This window comes from Periplaneta americana, chromosome 3 (genome assembly GCF_040183065.1).
Source record: "Periplaneta americana isolate PAMFEO1 chromosome 3, P.americana_PAMFEO1_priV1, whole genome shotgun sequence".
Taxonomy (NCBI): domain Eukaryota; kingdom Metazoa; phylum Arthropoda; class Insecta; order Blattodea; family Blattidae; genus Periplaneta; species Periplaneta americana.
Genome location: NC_091119.1, coordinates 95,733,488 through 95,751,730, shown reverse-complemented (window position 1 = coordinate 95,751,730; position 18,243 = coordinate 95,733,488). Strand labels below are relative to the sequence as shown.

The window sequence follows — 18,243 nt, the reverse complement described above, 5'->3', positions numbered from 1 at the left end:
ATGACGTCACTACGCAAATTGAAAGCGTTTCAGCCCACGTAGATGGAATTGTCGCCATCGTGAAAGACGAACTCAAAGCCGATCTTGACAACCTAAACAAGAATTTTACAACTATAAACGAGACAGTAACCGAATTGAGACAAGAGGTAGACCATTTCGACGGCAAAATCCGTGATCTCGAGCGTCGTCAAGAGCAGACGACCGAGTTGCTGGACAAGACGAGTGAGATGATGGATAAACATGCTGAGGAAAACAAGCACATTCTCGCGTTGGTGGATCGCCAGGCTAGAGAACATAAACAGATAGTTGCCGAGGAGGTTCGACGTGCCATGCAAGAAGCGGCCACAGAGTTGAGGACTCCATATAGTGCCCCTGCGGAACCATCGGCTTCAGCCAGACATCACAACGTCAAGACGCCGAAGTTCGACGGTACGACGTCTTGGGCGATATTCCGTCGCCAGTTCGAGGCCATCGCAGAGCACAATGGGTGGACGCCAGCAGAGAAAACTACTCAGCTGCTGGCCGCGCTTCAGGGACAGGCGTCGGAGATTCTTCACAGCGTTCCAAAAGACGGGACAGCCGCTGAGATAATGGCGGCCCTAGAGGGACGTTATGGTGACCATCAACTTGCTGCAGCATTTAGGACCCAACTAAAAACGAGGGTCCAACAGTCAGGCGAGTCCCTGCAAGAATTCGCGATGGCGGTGGAACAACTGGCCCATAAGGCGCTCAGGGGCCTACCTAATGACTTCATCGCTGGGGAGGCGGCCTACACCTTCGGCAGCGGAGTTCGAGACCCGGAAATAAAGCAACAGCTACTCCTGGCAGAGCATCGTACCATCAACGCAGCTCTGGCGGCGGCCCTCAGGATGGAGGCGGCCAAGTCGGCGGCGGGAGTCTCAGCACCGCACTGGATCAGGAGCGTCACGGCGACGGATGCTGGGGGGCGCCAACCGAAGCCACCCGAGCGGCAGTCAACGGAGCGGCGGAGACGACGGGCGCCCACCTGCTGGTCCTGTGGCAAACCGGGACACTTGAGAAGGGTCTGTGACCAATCCGGCCACAGGCAGGAGAGAGAGGTGGCCGACGTCGAGGAGCGCCAGCAGTCAACGGAGCGGCGGAAACGACGGGCGCCCACCTGCTGGTCCTGCGGCAGACCGGGACACCTGAGAAGGGACTGTGACCGATCCGGTCGCAGGCAGGAGAGAGAGGTGGCCGACGTCGAGGAGCGCCAACAGTCAACGGAGCGGCGGAGACGACGGGCGCCCATCTGCTGGTCCTGCGGGAGGCCGGGACACCTAAGGAGGGACTGCGACCGCTCTGGCAACCGGCCGGAGAGAGAGGTGGCTGGCACCGAGAGGAGTCAACAGTCGCCTGAGCAACGGGGACGACGGGTGCCCACCTGCTGGTCCTGCGGTGAACCTGGGCACTTGCGGAGGAGTTGCGACCGACCTGGCTACAGTCAGGAGACAGAGGGGGCCGATGCTCGGAGGAGCACGTCGGCGCCATCATCACCGTCCCCTCGGCTCGTCCTGAAACCGGTCGACAGAAGATGCGACGATGGGCTGATTGCTGAAGGACGGATAAAAGGCCGTCCATGCAGAGTACTGGTGGACACCGGGGCAATGCTCACTATCGCCAGACCAGACGTCGTGCGGGGCCTACCTGGGAGGACGCCGCTGCGCCAATACGAGCTACGGACTGCTTCAGGCGAGAGCTTGCCCATCCAGAGAGAGGTCTTCCTGGACCTGACCTTGGGGAAGAGGAAACTGGAGATGTGGGTGTTCGTCGCCAACATCACCGAGGACGTCGTCCTGGGACTCGACGCCATGCGGTTACTCGATGCGACGGTGGACGTCCGGCGCCGTATACTCCGTCTTGGTCAGGATGAAGTGTTCCTGATGGACGCCGAGGACCAACCCGTGGCCAGCGAGCTCTCCTTGGAGGGCCAAGTGGAAAAGCAAGATGGCGCCCACGCAGTACGAGTATTGCTGCCCAGCCAAGCCAAGGATGGGGTGGCACCACCATAAGGAGGGAGCAGCCGGAGGACCCCAAACGTTGGACCGACTAGCAGCCTACCAAGGGACTGCCCGAGACGAGCAGTCCTAAGGAGGGAGCAATGTGACAGCGACGTGAGATTCGAACTCACGACCAGCGTCCCGCATGAAAGCAGATCGCACAGGCTGCACGGAAAATTGAGTGACGTCGCACGGTGGAGAGAAGAGAGAGGGTGTATTACGTCACGCGACGAGTTTGCGCGCGCATCTGGTGCTGGTAGAGAGGAGAGGGCTCTGGATTTCTCTGGAATGCCATCTCTAGAGACGGGTGGAACCTTCGAGGCTACGTCGCTGTAGTTATAAATTACGGTCGCGAAGTAACGACAGCAGTTTTCAGAGTTTACAGTTATTCAGTCAGTGAGAAAGCCAGAGCAAGCAAGCCAGCCGGAGTTCGACTCGAGTGTGCGTCCGCATCTGCGTCAGCATCCGAAGGCCTGAGTTCGAGTGCAGTGGACCGCAGTGGGAGGGACCTGAGTTCGAGTGCAGTGGACCGCAGTTGGAGGGACCCGAGTTCGAGTACAGTGAACTGTCTCTGAAGGTCTGTGGTTCGAGATACTGTGAACTCGAGTGACTGAGATAGAAGAACTGTGAACTGAGAACTGGTAGTTCTGATTTGTAAATAGTGCTTTGTAAATATTAGTTAAGATTAACAGTTCATTGTTGTGCGTAATAATCCAAGTAAACTGTCATTGTCGTCGGTGGAGTGCTATAACGAATACTTTGTTGAGTGAAGATCCAATTGTTGACGAGAGCGTTTAAGGTGAATTGTAGAAAGGAATTATTGTTGTGACGAATAAATTACATTGTTGTAACTAATAAAAATTACATATTATTGCCAACATCAGTTCTTAAAGAGACAGCAATTACGACTCTTAGGAAATCTATTCAACTGTATAGAAACTACTGCTATAACTCTTTTTAAGAGAGTCAATTTGAACTTTAAATATTTGTAATTAGTATATTTAAACCCATAATTGTCATCCATTCTCTCAAAAAGGCTGAAAGTTAGAATTTATAAAACAGTTATATTGCTGGTTGCTCTGTATGGTTGTGAAACTCGAACTCTCACTTTGAGAGAGGAACAGAGGTTAAGGGTCTTTTAAAATAAGGTGCTTAGGAAAATATCTGGGGCTAAGAGGGATGAAGTTACAGGAGAATGGAGAAAGTTACACAATGCAATAGTAGTAGTACATAACATAGGTTATTTAGCGTCTGAATAAGATGAAGGTGGTAATGTCAGTGAAATGAGTCCGGGGTCCAGCACCAAAAGTTATCCAGCCTTTGCTCATATTGGGTTGAGGGAAAACCCTGGAAAAAACCTCAACCAAGCAATTTGTCCCGACCGGGAATCAAACCCGGGCCACCTGGTTTCACGGCCAGACGTGCTAACCGTTACTCTACAGGTGTGGACTACACAATGCAAAACTGCATGCATTGTATTGTTCACCTGACATAATTAGGAATATTAAATCCTGACGTTTAAGATGGGCAGGGCATGTAGCACGTATGGGCAAATCCAGAAATGCATATAGTGTGTTAGTTGGAAGGCAGGAGGAAAAAAAGACCTTTGGGGAGGCTGAGACGTAGATGGGAGGATAATATTAAAATAGATTCGAAGGAGATGGGATATGATGGTAGAGACTGGATTAATCTTGCTCAGGATGGTGGGTTATGTGAGGGCAGCAATGAACATCCGGGTTCTTCTTAATGTATCCAGTTGTTTGCTGACAACATAAGGTTCACTATAGTCTTTTCAGTTCTTCTAAACACAGCAGCTGCTACAATACATATCACATATTTCACAGACCCAGATACAAAATTCAGGTGACCCAAATTTTGTTTCTGGGTCTATATCATTCTCTATAAGTTACAAATACACTCACACACTTACTTGCTTTGTGTGGTGAGCCATAATTTTGAGTCAATCTAAGTAAATGAAGTATGAATCATATATTCATAAAGCATCCAAGCCATTCTTTCTCTCATTTGCAACACAGCAATGTACATTATTGCAGTGAACTTGTAAATTTCAGATAAACAGCACTAAGTGTAACAAGCAAGCAGCACATATTCAATTGCAGATAATTATATTCAATTGTTGGATTACTAGATAATCTGAAAAGATAGTTGCCAACACATCTTAATAGAAGTACTAAAAGAATATGAAGGAGCAAAGATTAAAAATAAACCGAGAACCAATACCAGAATACAAAATCACAGGAGGGGATCAAATAACTATGATCATCATCAATTGCTATTTTTGACATCATGAAATAAATCAAGTTACAGGAGGTACTAAATTGGGAGACATAGTAGTAAAAATTATGGCGACGATCAGATCCTACATGCTGAAACTGAAAATAAACTTGGGAAAATGGTACAAACCTTGGATATAGTGGCGAAAGAATAAACACAAAAAGTAATGGCCTTTAGAGGTGCAAACCCAGTATGTTCAAAAATAATTTTAATTTAACAGGATCTTCAAACAGTATCAAAATTTAACTTCCTCAGATGTAAAATTCCATACATTAACAAAATCTGTAGAAATGGTAAAATAAACAGATTTAATTATATAACTGGAATACTAAGACAATCACTGAAAATAAACTAAGACCAAATTCAATACCATAATTAAACTGCATGCGACCATGGCAGTTCCTATTACTGGATCAGAAACATGAGCTGTAAATACGCGGCATTTCAGTAGACTAAAAGCTACAGACATGAAATTTCTCATATCCATTGCAGGCTAAATCAATGACAGGAAAAGAAATATAGTCATCCGCAAAGAATTAAACTTTAAAAAATTACATACCACAATTTAAACTATAGAGACAACTGGAAAGAACATGTACGGATTTACAGTGCATTCATTTCATCTTCCCCTGCTCACAGCTGTTCTGTGCACTGTTGCATCTGCTCTACATCCACTAGTGAAGAAGATAAAATGTATGCACTGTACAACTCTCAAGAGAAGAGAAATCTAGGAAGAAGGAAAAGATGGTATCGGTAGTTCGGAATCAGAAAGGACTGAAGCTCAAACTGGGGAGGAAGAAGAAGACTATGAAATCACGCTATTTTATTTCATGGATAAAACAAATAGGTTGTTTAAGGAGAAAAGCTCAAGATACAATTCAGTTTCAATTTATTTAAGCTAGAAAAATTAACACGCCACCTAGTGCATATTCACTGCAGTATAATTATAGTTTCTCACATTAAAAATCACAGCTATAACACCAGACATAAATTCTGGCCTAATTAAAGTTTCAGGATGCTTCATCCCAAAGAATACAAAACAGTGAACAAAAATTCTATTCTAATAAAAGTTTTGGGACATCACATCCCAGTAAATACAAAACAATGCACAACAAAAATGCTATTCTAAAAATAGTTTTGGGATGTCACATCCCAGATAACAAAGTGATGACAACTAAAACCTGAGTTTGTGTATCTGTCCACAAAGCACCAGAGCTTTCATATCACATGCGATGAAAAATATAATGCCTGTGAAAGGTTTTTATAAGCGTATATTTTGGAAAGAATACACAAGTCTGGTTCAATGTGTTAGTCCCTTGCTGCCGATGATGATGCAGTACACAAAGGACCCTTCTGTCACTTACTATTGAAGTCTGTGTATATCTTTCAGTGCATATAAATTAGCATGATCCCAAGAGCAAATGTATAAATATATTTATATTACAGACAGTCTTCTGGGTCAGTGGAGGGAGAGCTCGAGGTCAGCATTCAGATCTCATTTTTACTTTAGAAGAGTGTCGCAAATCAGAAAACCTGTAATAAAAACACAATCAACTAGAATTCAGCCAATGTTACAAAATTTAGTTCCTTATTTCTTCTGAGGAGACAGACATGAAATCACTGCCTCATACGAATACCAGCATTACTCTTATTATCAATAGACAGAATCTTTTAGAGTACTTTCTCTCACAGTTGTTCTGGGACAGCAACAGTACGAGCTAAGGATGTGTCAAATTTTACAGTCTTATTTGCAAACACTGAAAATAACATACTGGTTTTTAGGTGAAGTGTCTATACTATTACTATTACAAGCAGCTATCTCATTAGCTGTTTCCTAAAACTGCCACATAATTATTGCATTGCGTGACACTATTACCACCCCATACCATTAATAATAATACTCTATTGATAACAACAACAATACTGGCATTTGTATACGGTAATGATTTTACGTCTCTACTTCACGAGAATAAGCAAAGAACTAAAGCTTGTAACACTGGCCGATTGTTCTGTTTATTGTAAGTATCAAAGTATCAGATATGCGACATGCTTCTAAGGCGAAGCTAGACTTGAATGCTGACATTCTCTCTCTCCATTGGTCTGTAAGACTATGTCTGTAGGATAAGTAGTAATATACCTTTCTATATGATGGTTCGACAATTCCATGAGTATAATGTTATATTTCGTGCAATTTTTGTTTTGTCTCCAATTACATTCCTGTACAGAACTTTCTCCCTAATGAACATTACTCGTATTTGTTGTAGTAATATTTTTCTTAAAGTTTAGCACCTTCTCTTTCATATAAGTAATGACTGGTCACTCTTTGCAAATTAAGTTTTCTGTTCTGAATATTTATATGAATCATGATCCTGTCTCAATAAATTTACACTACTGATATAAACAATTACACGTTTCTTATGTCCCAGAGTCCACGAGAATGCATAGTCTTGGTTTCACACTGTAACAAACACTACCATCCAACAAGTCTTAATGATTATGAAAGACGAAACCATAAGCTCTTGATTATCATAAGATAAGAGTTGAATCAGTCTGGTGGGTGCGTATATTCATGTCTTATATTTTTGTCGTACTTTTCATGAGCAACACTTGAGATATCAAACTGCAACAGGAATCCAATAAGTGAGGAGGCTAATGTGGGCACAATGAAGCCACTAAATGCCAGAGAAATTTATGCTATTCTAGCACACAACTCTTATCACAAGAAAGGTGCTTTCTGCAAAACCAACAATGTGGGGAATCAGTAATGTCTGGTAAGACTGCTTTGAGCCTTATGTAAGCGAAAAAATAAACTTATGACTTCATAATCATACCATATGTCATTTTATTAACATTATAAAAGCTATTTGATAAAGAAATAGTGATATAAACAAAAATTAAGATCACTTTAGAAGAACACTGGATTTATAATGGTCGGAATAAAAATAACTCTAAAATGACCTCAATTGGAAAACTCGAACATAAATAAAAATTAAATAAAAGAGAAATTAAAATACAGTAGTAGAAAATTAATATCTCTATCCGAAATAAATAATGCAAAATAAAATAATAGGTATAGGGTGACCAGACATCCTCTTTTATCAGGACATGTCTCCTTTTTAGGGCAGATTTTTAAAAAATCGAGAAATGTCCTCCTTTTCGTAACTTGTATGCCAGATATTTTGAAATTATCTGATTTGACGCCTTTTTCAAGTAATTTTCCTGTAAGTGACAGCAGCATCAACGGAATATACTCTTTGCCAACAATCATAACTCTCCTTGCTTACAAAGTAATATTAAATTCACATTTTGTGCGAGCTTTTCATGTATTTTGATAATAATTATAATTCCCTAGGCTTCCATATGTAGTTAACTGTAATATCATTTTATATTATTAAGTTTTATTATAAGTTTGGTGTAATAAAATAGATATTGACATAATTTTAAGTATAATATAGGCCTAAGCCTAAATCTAAATGGATATATTCTGTCCTCTTTAATAATTATAGTTCCCTCGACTTTCCCTATGTAGCTGACTGTAAAATCATTATTATCAAGTTTTATCATAATTATTTTGTAATATTAACATACTTTTAAGTATGATATAAGCCTAAATATGTACTGTAAACATTTTGTAAGAAAATAGGTACTGGCGTAATTTATAGTATTATATAGGCCTAAGTCTAAATCTAAGTACATATTTTGTCCTATTTTTTCGAACAATATCCTCCTTTTTGAAGGTTTGTGTCCTCTTTTCTATCAATGTGAATCTGGTCACCCTAAGCAGGTACCTATAAATAAAATTCGCAATGGGTTAAGTAAGCAAAACATAAATCTTGCTTACAATAAGGGCAGTAATAATACTGGTATTAGAACAGTGGACAAGTATTCATTACAGCCTGCAATAGTGCATCTCGAAATCATCTGAAATGCAATCTCAATTAAGTTCAGGCGTATGATTATGTCAATGAGTCAGACATATCCTACTCAACTGTTGTATACTTCAAGTAATACTCAGAAATTCTGCAGGGTAGCTCCTCAGAAGTAGTTTCTCTCTTAAAATCGATTCCATTCCTGAATTATTTAAAACAACACCAACAGCACCAAGCAATACTCCACCACAAGAGGGATCTTCTCTCTTTGTGCAACTGAAATGCCATGCATAAAACTGGGTTCATAAAGGCAACTTCATACTCCAGTTTTATTGCCATTGTCATTGTCAGAAATTGGGCCTATGTCTTAACAGGACATTGCCATTAACATTGTTTTATTTATGCTGTTGTAGCTGTGTCTGAATAACCCACGTTTCAAAGATTAGATCTGCCTTTGTCATTGTGCAAAAAGGAAAGAACTTACAATCAGAGATCATTCCAACTGACTTGCTTTATAACTAAATATGCATTTAGACATTTAATACTGTATTGACTACAGCACAACGAAAAACTCACATAATTGTAGTTTCAACTTAACAGACTTAACGAGCAATTCACTATCCTCATCATGGTATAAAGATAGTTTCAATTCTTAGTTGTAGTGTTCTCTGAACTTGGATAGTATATTTTTTTGCAGATAGTTTGGCACTTTTTACAATTTATGAAGCTGGCCCACAGCGTTCAATATATTTACAAATTGTGTCAAAGAACTATAACATACAAATTAATGCCAAGATATCTAAATTAATGTTACAATCTGCTGTATTCCCTGTAGAAGGCAACATCTGCATGAATATCAAGATATTGCAAAGTATAAACAAATTCACATGCCTTGGCTACATGTTATTTCTTTATAAGGAATTGGATCTAACACAAAAAAAATATAATATAGCAGAACAGTGAACATAATCAGCAATATATTGGGACCTTTTCTGGTATAAAAAGGTGCTATAATATAGTTGTGTAAGGCCTTAGCAAGAGCAGAAATGAAGTTTGAACGATTAGGGTAAAAGATGAAAATAGATTAAGAACTTGTGAAATGAAGTTTTGAGCAGACCAGTTTGTTATACAAAGAGAATTTCAAACGAAATGAAAATATTACAAAAAACTCAAAGTAAAATTCAGTTTCGAGTTAAATTCCTTGTTATCAATTAAGCTTAAAAAATAATCCTTAATGAACTACAGCAGAAATCATGATGTGTTGAACAATCATTCACAAAAGAAAAGGTATATGGACTAATCATTACAAAGATGGAATGAACATTTTTTCTTTGGATCGCAACAGGCTCCATGGTCCAACACTTGGAGGAAAGCAACAAAAGTATTTGATAGAAAATCCCTTCAAAATGACTAGTCTCGACTGGAACATTTTAAGCAGGACACGAACTGCATGAGCCAGCAAGGAAAAAGTGATGTTCTGCATTCCTCTGCAATAAACAATGCAGTGCCGTGTTCTGGTGCTCACCCTGCAACAACTTTCTCCAAATACTGAGATCATCCACAGCAGTGTAAATCTTGTGTAAAGTATACTACGTTATGTTCGTTTGTGCAGCTCATATAATCTGCTACCTCAATGCAAGTCGTCGTGCAGCCACCAGTAGGAGTGCAACTGTCGAGATGAGGAACAACCCCGCAGGCATCGAGGCCAGTACTAACTTCTGCTTATCTGCAACCAAAACAACATTATGTGATCAACAAGAGGATTTAACAATGAAAAATTTCGGAACTCACATTAACTTATTCTTAAGTTTTAGTATAATTTTATTACAATGCAATTTACATTCTTAAATATGTGCATGAGGGGAAGGAGGTTCCAATAATGCATTCATATTAACATTATTTCTTGTAATTGTACAATAAAGTGCAAATGAACTCTCGGCAGGATGGTGGCTCCAAAACTGCAAAGGAGGGCAAAAGGAATGTGCTGAGAAGAACATATTGTAAGCTTCATGTAACAGCATGTTTGATGCTCTGCTGCCTTAGTTTTTTTAATACATATAAAAATCTGAATAATCACAGAGGCCTACAGAAAATCCTCAAACCAGATAAACCTAGAATGGATAATTGGGACTGCTGTGTTTGACATGGTAAATAATTCAACAGTCTATGAATATTCCCTCCGTATTATGTATCTGAGATAGTCATTCTATGTAAGAAATAAATTTGTGGTATGACACGAAAAAATTTGTCAGATTTTTTACTTTTCGATTACCATTTTAGAAAGAGGCACAACACTTTTAATTACGATTATTGAACAACGTTAAAAAAGTATTGTTATGACAGGACACTGCATTATGGGGGGGGGGGGGGGAGGTTATTTTTCTCTACCTCTTCCAACAAATCAGAATCGTATGTGTGTATTTTTGCGAATATCTCGAAATAAATATCGTGGGCTAACAGGAAAAGTTGGCAAGTCTCACTGCTTTCCTATGTAGTTGCCAACTTTTTCCGGTAAACCCATGATGTGTGTATATGTGCTAATTTCGCACATAATGACGTGTGGCCATTTGTGCCTCTGCCTACTTTGTGGCAATTAAGATGAAAAATCTTAAGTCGGCTTCTGTTAGCCATGTATGATAGGATAACAATGGAAGTAGGCAGCATGGATGAAGATGAAGGCGATAATGATGGAAAAATGAATTCAGAGTCCGGCACCAAAAGTTATCCAGCATTTGCTTTTAATGGGTTAAGGGAAAACCCCAGTAAAAAACCTCAACCAGGCAACTTGTCTCAACCTGGAATCGATTCCTGACCCACTAGTTTTGCAGTCAGACATGCTTGCCACTACTCCAAAATGGTGGACTATAAAGAGTGAAAGGGGACCAATGCACCAAAATTTAAAAGATGATTCTACATGTTAAATACAACAAAACTTTTATTACACTTTTTCTTCAATGAAGCACTGTTAAGCAGCAATAAAATAGTCTTTGCCTAATGTTTGCAGCGCTCTATTGCGGTAATGGCCCAAAAAAATGGCTGTTTGCTATACAAACAGATAGATAAAAATAATCTAAATAGTTAGTGTCTTCAGTTCCCCCCCTCCCCAAATTAAACCATTCAGCCATGAATTTAAATTGAATAATTGCGAAAATCGTTAAAATAAATCTTACAATGTAGTGCACTGTTGTGGGTCTTGACTGAGTACAGCAGAGGGGGAGTAGAAGGAAAGAGACGGGTAGCCGCACTTGCTAGAGTTATTGCAGTAGTCGTGATGTTGCTAAATGTTTCATAGAAAAATAATGATTTTCTATAAAACAGTGAACATTGGGAAAAAAAAAAAAAAAACTTATTTAGATTTTTCAAACCTCTCCTCATTATCTATTACCAGTTTCATTTTGGTGCAGTGGTTACCTTCCACTCTGGCCTTATTAATGAAGTTTGCATTTTCCTGCCAGCAGAAATTCTCTCTAAATTTGAATGGAGCTGTGCTGTGCTAATGACAAAACCAAATTACTGAAGTTCTACTGAATGTGATGATTGATAAAGTGTTTTCCGTGTTTAAATTGAAACTTTTTCTTCACAATTTACATGTTTAAATACTGATTTTTTTTCATAACTTACACATTTAAATAGCGACTTTTTTTTTTAACGAATTACAGTAGTTTTATTTACCGATTGTTATGTATTTTATGCACTATTTTACGTGTCCGTAACTATGATCAAATCACTAGCATTATTATTCAAGGCACAGAGTATAAAACACATTTCATTCTGTAATAACATTTTTTCCACTCTACACAAAGAAATGTGAATATTCCTCTTTTGCAGAGAATAGACGAGCTGCTTCATGTTTTCTGGCTGTAATTACTACATTCCTCGGTTGTGAAAAATATAATGATTAATGAATAAAAACATTAGAGTTAAAAGTTACTAATAATTTCTTTTTACTGCATGCTGGTGTGGTTCCCAAGGAGTTGGACATACCTTCTTCATCCATGTCTGCATTATTCTCAAAGGTCACCCACCCCAAACTTCGTTCTATTGCCATCTTCCAACGAGAATATTTCATGTCTCTCTCTGAAAGAATACCACATTATATCAAGATCCAAGAAAAATTTTCAATTATTAAACTGTTGTTTTTCCCGACTGTAGGCTACACAAAGAGCATTCTATAACAAAACTTTCCCAGTTTCAAGGATAATAAAAAGGAAATTTAAACAAAATTTATATTTATAGCACAGCAATACACTGTAAATCTTGTACACTGGGAGAGAAACACTTTTAAATAACTTATAGACTGAAGCAAAGTGACCTATTATTCAAGAAGAAACTTCCTTTAGACTTTTTCCATTGCTGTAAGTCGGAAGGGGGGGCAGAGAAAATGTATGTACAATAACAGGACCACTGCTACAACTGTGGTTTATGAATGGACTAGTGTAGAACAAAAAGTATGGAAAAGTAAAATACGAGAAAATCTTCGATTAAAATGCCTAATACCACTCACCAGTCTTGATTCAGTGGAACCGAGAGCAGATCATTCAGGGAATCATTTACAAACTATGGAGCTTTCTTGACATGTGTAGCAGATAGTCTGAGAAAACTGCTAGGCATACTGTTAAAAGTGTGAAGCTCTAAGAGGACTGACATTTTTTTTGAGGACTACGTGATTCAGAGGAAAGCACTCCAGATTTAATATGAAAAATTATAGAATTTAAAAATACCAGTTGCTACTACGAAATTAGGAAAAATGGAAATGCAAAAAGACCTTTATGCCTCATGTGCCATGATGTTTTTAATAATACATCCTTTAAAAATCAATCAAGTCCGAAAAATGCATTTGAAAGAGAGACTGAACTTTCAAAACAATGTTTTCAAATACTTCTACAGCAACATAAACAATGCAAAGAAACCTCCTTTCAGACAAGAGCTTACCATCCTCAGAAATGGAAGGTCGGAATATGTCACTCCCTACGGCTTGCAGATTTTCTAAGTCCCACACTCCTATCCCCTCTGCACTTCCAGCTGCCATGGCTGCTCCAAGTGCAGTCGTCTCTGTCATCAGGGGTCGCACTGCATGGAAACAAATGTAAGGAGTATGCGATCTTATGACATTAAGAAAGTTCTCTGTGTGGTGACAGGTTCATACCCACGGGAATGCCGCACAGATCAGCTTGCAGCTGCATCACATAGTTGTTGCTTGTCATGCCTCCATCCACCAGCAGTTTGGTGAGTGGGATGCCACAGTCCTGATTCATAGCATCCAATATGTCTCTCGTCTGGAAACACACAGCTTCTAATGCTGCACGCACAATTGCCACATTTGTTGTGTCTTCTGTGATGCCACAAATAACACTGAAATAAGATGACTGTTTTCACTTTCTCATTGCATTAGGATTTTGCCACAATGCCAAATATTTACTGCACAGTTTTCAGTTTAGTTTATAATGCTTTCAAATATGGTTAATGAAAACTATTCTGACTGCTGGCAATCTAAAATTATGGAAAATTGCATTTCTAAAACACCATCATTGAAAGAAAGAATTTGTTACTTCTAATTGCAGGAAATTGGTCAGCAGACATTTGATTTTAATGAAGGAGAAATGGTAAACAAATTTTGTCTGCGATCCATTCATTCAGGGACAGGGTTCAGACCCTTTCCATGAAAATTCATTTCTTTTTATGGCTTAACGAAAATATACGTGGACATAAACATAAACAGCCAATGATAGTTGAATGCTTATGTCTAAAATAGCATTGTAGAATGCAAAATGAACAGATAAAAGAAATAACATATGAAAATAAAATAAAGGTGAAGGCAGATTTGCAATCAAACCTCTTAACAAGTGGTGATGGTGATGGTTGTGGTTGTGGTGATAGCAGTGGGAGTGAAGGGTGGTTATGGTAATAATGGCAATGGTGGTGGCTGTGACGGTGTTGTTCTTGATGATGATGATGATGATGATGATGATGATGATGATTAGGAAAAGGGGAATAAGACGACAACAAAGCTTTCTGCTGATATTTACCTGCGAGCATCCTTCCTCCAGAAGGGAGCATAGAGACCAGAAAATGCAGGCACAAAATATACTTCACTTCTATCTCTATCAGACTGGGCAATCTTATCTGATTCCGACACATCACTCAAAATTTGCAGGTTGTCTCGGAGCCACTTCATTGCTGCTCCACAGATAGCCACAGATCCTTCCAATGCATACACAGCATTTGCAGATTTTCCTAGCTTGTAGGCCACTGTAGTCAAAAGACCATGGTTTGAATGCACCACCTGTAATACAAGTATGAAGATCAAGGATTTTAAGTTCTGGTTTTGTGTTTAAAAATTAAAATAACACAGCATTAATGTTCACATATGTGAATTTTTTTGTAAATCTTTTGAACCTATAAGCAAAAATTATAGAATTAATTAACTCTTCAGATATAAAGGTCAAGCTCATTACATGAGGGAATGGAGAAGAGAAGAAAAGTACTCTTTTGTTATGTTTAAATACTGGAATGAGTAAATGAGGCATAAGGAATGTTTCTTTAGGAATAGCTGTGTTCCCATTTTATTTTAATTCAATGAAAATTAATGTTGTGGTTTCTTTAAGTATAAACTGTCAAATGCCTGTTGGACAAGCATAACATTAAGAGAAGCATCGCAAGCAAGCAGTTCGTTCTCCTATGGCATCAGGCTTCTAGTTGTAAATAATCTGAAATCTCATGCTCCAATATAAAGTTCTCACATCTTTCCCAGTGGTCCTTATTCAAAGGAACAGATAAGATAATGGCTTTTGAACAGTCCACAACAATGCTTAAGGTATCTATTCTACCTCGAGAAACTAAAAATTACCATAAGTAGCTGGAAGTTATGTTAACTAGCTAACTACACTTGTTTCACAGCACAAATGTATACTTAAAGTTCCAACAACATCAACATAAAACGAAATGTTATTTATGTTCTAATGTGAACAAGACAAGAGTCTGGACTGTAAAAGGATGTGTGGTACCGTTTTATTGCTACAGTAATATTAAATGAAAAGTATAATGACACGTCACGTGAAACACTGTAGATTTAAATAGTGACTTAACTAATGTGCAGTTGTAGAATTGAGCCAGTATGACATAATGATAGTAAATTAAAATGCCAAAAGGCATATGAGTAGTAAAAATTTAAAACAAGCACTTATTTATTGGAGCTGATCACACAATCAATTACACAAGGCCTATAATGTACACTCGCTCATTTCTCATTCTTCTCACTTTCTTGCATATTTGAATTGTATAGCATTCTGCACACTTCACCCCCCTCCCTGGGACAGCAGCCGAGCGCTTTCCATTCTTGTCTTTCGAACATAATGAATGATGCAACAACAGTATCTGCCATAAAAAAATATATATTTAAATAAGTGATGATAATACCAATTTCACTTTTTGTAAAGGAGAATTAAAATTATAGTATTATACGCCTGCCTCTTTAACAAATTGGTTTGATTTATCAAAATTATTTAAAATATTATAAGCAACACTGGACAACCACATGGTTTATCCATTAATTCTTCATAATGGCCTAAGAGCAGTTTCAGTTCTGATTTGGATTCTCGTAAATTGAAGTGTAAACAATAACAACTCTAATTTGCTACTGTATTCTATAATCAGTGTTTGTTTTCCGTTCTGTAGATGTCATGGACTGACTTAGATTTTGCATAGAAGTGTGAAAAGTTCAAAATGAGTTTAGATTTGTAGTTAAAACGAATATTTTTCAGTAAATGTGATTACAAACGACAGTGCTCTTGAAAGTGCTAAAGACGTAAGTATTGACAATAATTCTGACTCCAAAAATTGCAGAAAATAAGCTTCTTGCCATAAGAAATTAAAATGATAGTGATGAATCTAAGCATTACCAATGTTAGCAGGTCTTTATCCTCATTGCTGGACATTTGAAATGTATTGCAAAAAAACAAAATGAATATCATTGGCTTATTACAAATCACAACAATATAGAATGCAATTCTTGTCAACAAGTAAAACAGATACAGAGAAATACAAAAAAATCAATATGAGTATAACATCAGAATGGGAGCAGTGCTCAGTTTTGCCTCAAGTCTCAACAACAGACTTTAAGAAAGAAAATTTGCGAACATAAAAATTCCAAAGGACATCAGTATGTCGAAAATGTGCTAGAAAGTTCTAAACTCAACCAAATACTGAAATTAATAAACAAAATCAAAAAGATAAAGTGTGATCGATATAAAACTTTACTATTTTAATGAGTTATAATTTCTCTTTGGGAGTAAGTATAAACTTGAAATTGATGTCTCACATGAGCTCTCAGACCGATATTCACAAAAGCATGATGATACATCACTGTTGATAACTCTGAGCCAATGAAATAGCCTGACAATATTCCCATCATGTAAGGGGTCATCATTGTTGCATTGTTATGTGAATGGTTTCATATATACCACAAGATAGCAAATGTGGCTTCAGGAAATTCATAGAAAGCCACAGGCAAGTTGGGACCACAGTTATTACCGAATCTTGTATTTGTGATTAAAATATTAGTTATATTACTAATGAATGTTCACGCATGTTCAATGTAATAAAAACAATCTTTCACTCACTTAAAATAGTTTCCACTCAAACTGCTTCCAATTGTGTTTTCATAAGGACTATGGTTAAACCCCTCTGTGAATTTAATGCAGAACAGTGCGTAAAAAAAATTGCTGAATGGGACAAAAATGGGATTTACATCATGCAGAGCCAAGGAAAATGAAAAAGAACATCCTTGTCTAGAAGACTTTTGGAAACATTGCTGAAAATAGGTGAGTCCAGTTTTTAGTAAATTTATTAATTTATTTGTGTACAGAGGAATATCATTAATACGTTTCAGAGAGACCAAAGGAATTTAAATGTCACGAATGGAAAAACATACTGAAGTTTCTGCACATATTTAGTGGCTGTGGGGCTAGAATTTTCATAAATATATAAGATATCCAAACCATGAAAATGCGGTAATGAGGGATGTACTAACTGTAGTTGCTTATCACTCTTCTATTTATAGAAACGTAATCTTAGACACATCAGTCATACTATCCACCTTGACACTACTGCAGTAGTGGTCTCGAACATTATTATAGTTCATGTGCAGCATAAAAAGAAGCGAGATAGTAGTGATCAAGAGAGGGAATGAAAAGTGATCTCTTGTTTAAGAAATTCTCAAAAATGGCTGTACCCAAGAGAGAACTGTGTATATGAGCATACCAATACTAATTTGTTTCCAATTCGACCACTGGCTCTGTGTATTGAAAACAGGTATACGCCTATTTGGAAGTGCACAATGTACTCAGAGAAAGGTAAAAGAATATATAATGAACAGGATGAATCAAAAGTCTGGAAACATATAAATATCTTCCATATGCTTGATTTTCGATTACTATAGATGTTACCAGTATTTGTAAAACCAAATGCTCTACCAGTGACACAGTCGATTCTATCCCTCAGCTATCTCAAAAGCCGCCATTTTGGATGCAACTTTGAAATTTTAAATGGAAAGGGGGTCATGTAGGTATTCAAAATCATATGAAATTTTCTGAAAAGAACAATGGTGCAATCTGTTTTGAGATATCTCTAATCGTTTTCAAGTTATTTAAAGATAAATGTCATAACTGTACTAAGGAGGCTTTGGAAAAGGTATTTTTATGCAATTCTGATAATTAACTTTTCCTGCTTTACTGTTTGGTTAACCTGTGACAGTTTCAATGCATTAACAATGGTGCAATCTGTTTTGAGATATTTCTAATCATTTTCAATTGATTAAATGATAACTGTCACAATGACATAAAAAGAAAATCCTACAAAATGTACTCAATATGTTGTCCATTTTCGACGATGTACATTTGTAGACGGATTTTCCAGTCGGAGAGAAAATTTTGTAGCATTTCCGGGGTGACTTTAGCATAGGCTTCAATGATACGATTCTTTAAATGTTCCACATTCTCAATTTTCTCTTTATATACTAAGCACTTTATGTAACCCCAAAAGAAAAAAAATCAAGGATGTTAAAT

The 18,243-nt window shown here is 38.1% G+C and overlaps 1 protein-coding gene across 11 annotated transcripts in view; it reads right to left on the bottom strand.

Annotated features, from left to right (window-relative positions):
* Positions 1-5,185: 5,185 nt before the first annotated feature.
* Positions 5,186-18,243, bottom strand: part of LOC138696273 (glycerol kinase 3-like) — a 39,805-nt gene continuing 26,747 nt past the window's right edge. For 10 of the 11 annotated variants that reach the window (XM_069820997.1, XM_069820998.1, XM_069820995.1 and 7 more), the window contains 5 exons: positions 14,209-14,465; positions 13,329-13,534; positions 13,115-13,252; positions 12,167-12,259; positions 5,186-9,908 (listed from right to left, as the gene is read on the bottom strand). In XM_069820997.1, coding sequence (XP_069677098.1) covers positions 9,808-9,908; positions 12,167-12,259; positions 13,115-13,252; positions 13,329-13,534; positions 14,209-14,465 — 795 coding nt within the window. In that variant the 3' untranslated portion in view covers positions 5,186-9,807. Of the gene's footprint in view, positions 9,909-12,166; positions 12,260-13,114; positions 13,253-13,328; positions 13,535-14,208; positions 14,466-18,243 lie in introns of those variants that run through there. The other variant, XR_011331309.1, reaches the window with a different exon arrangement.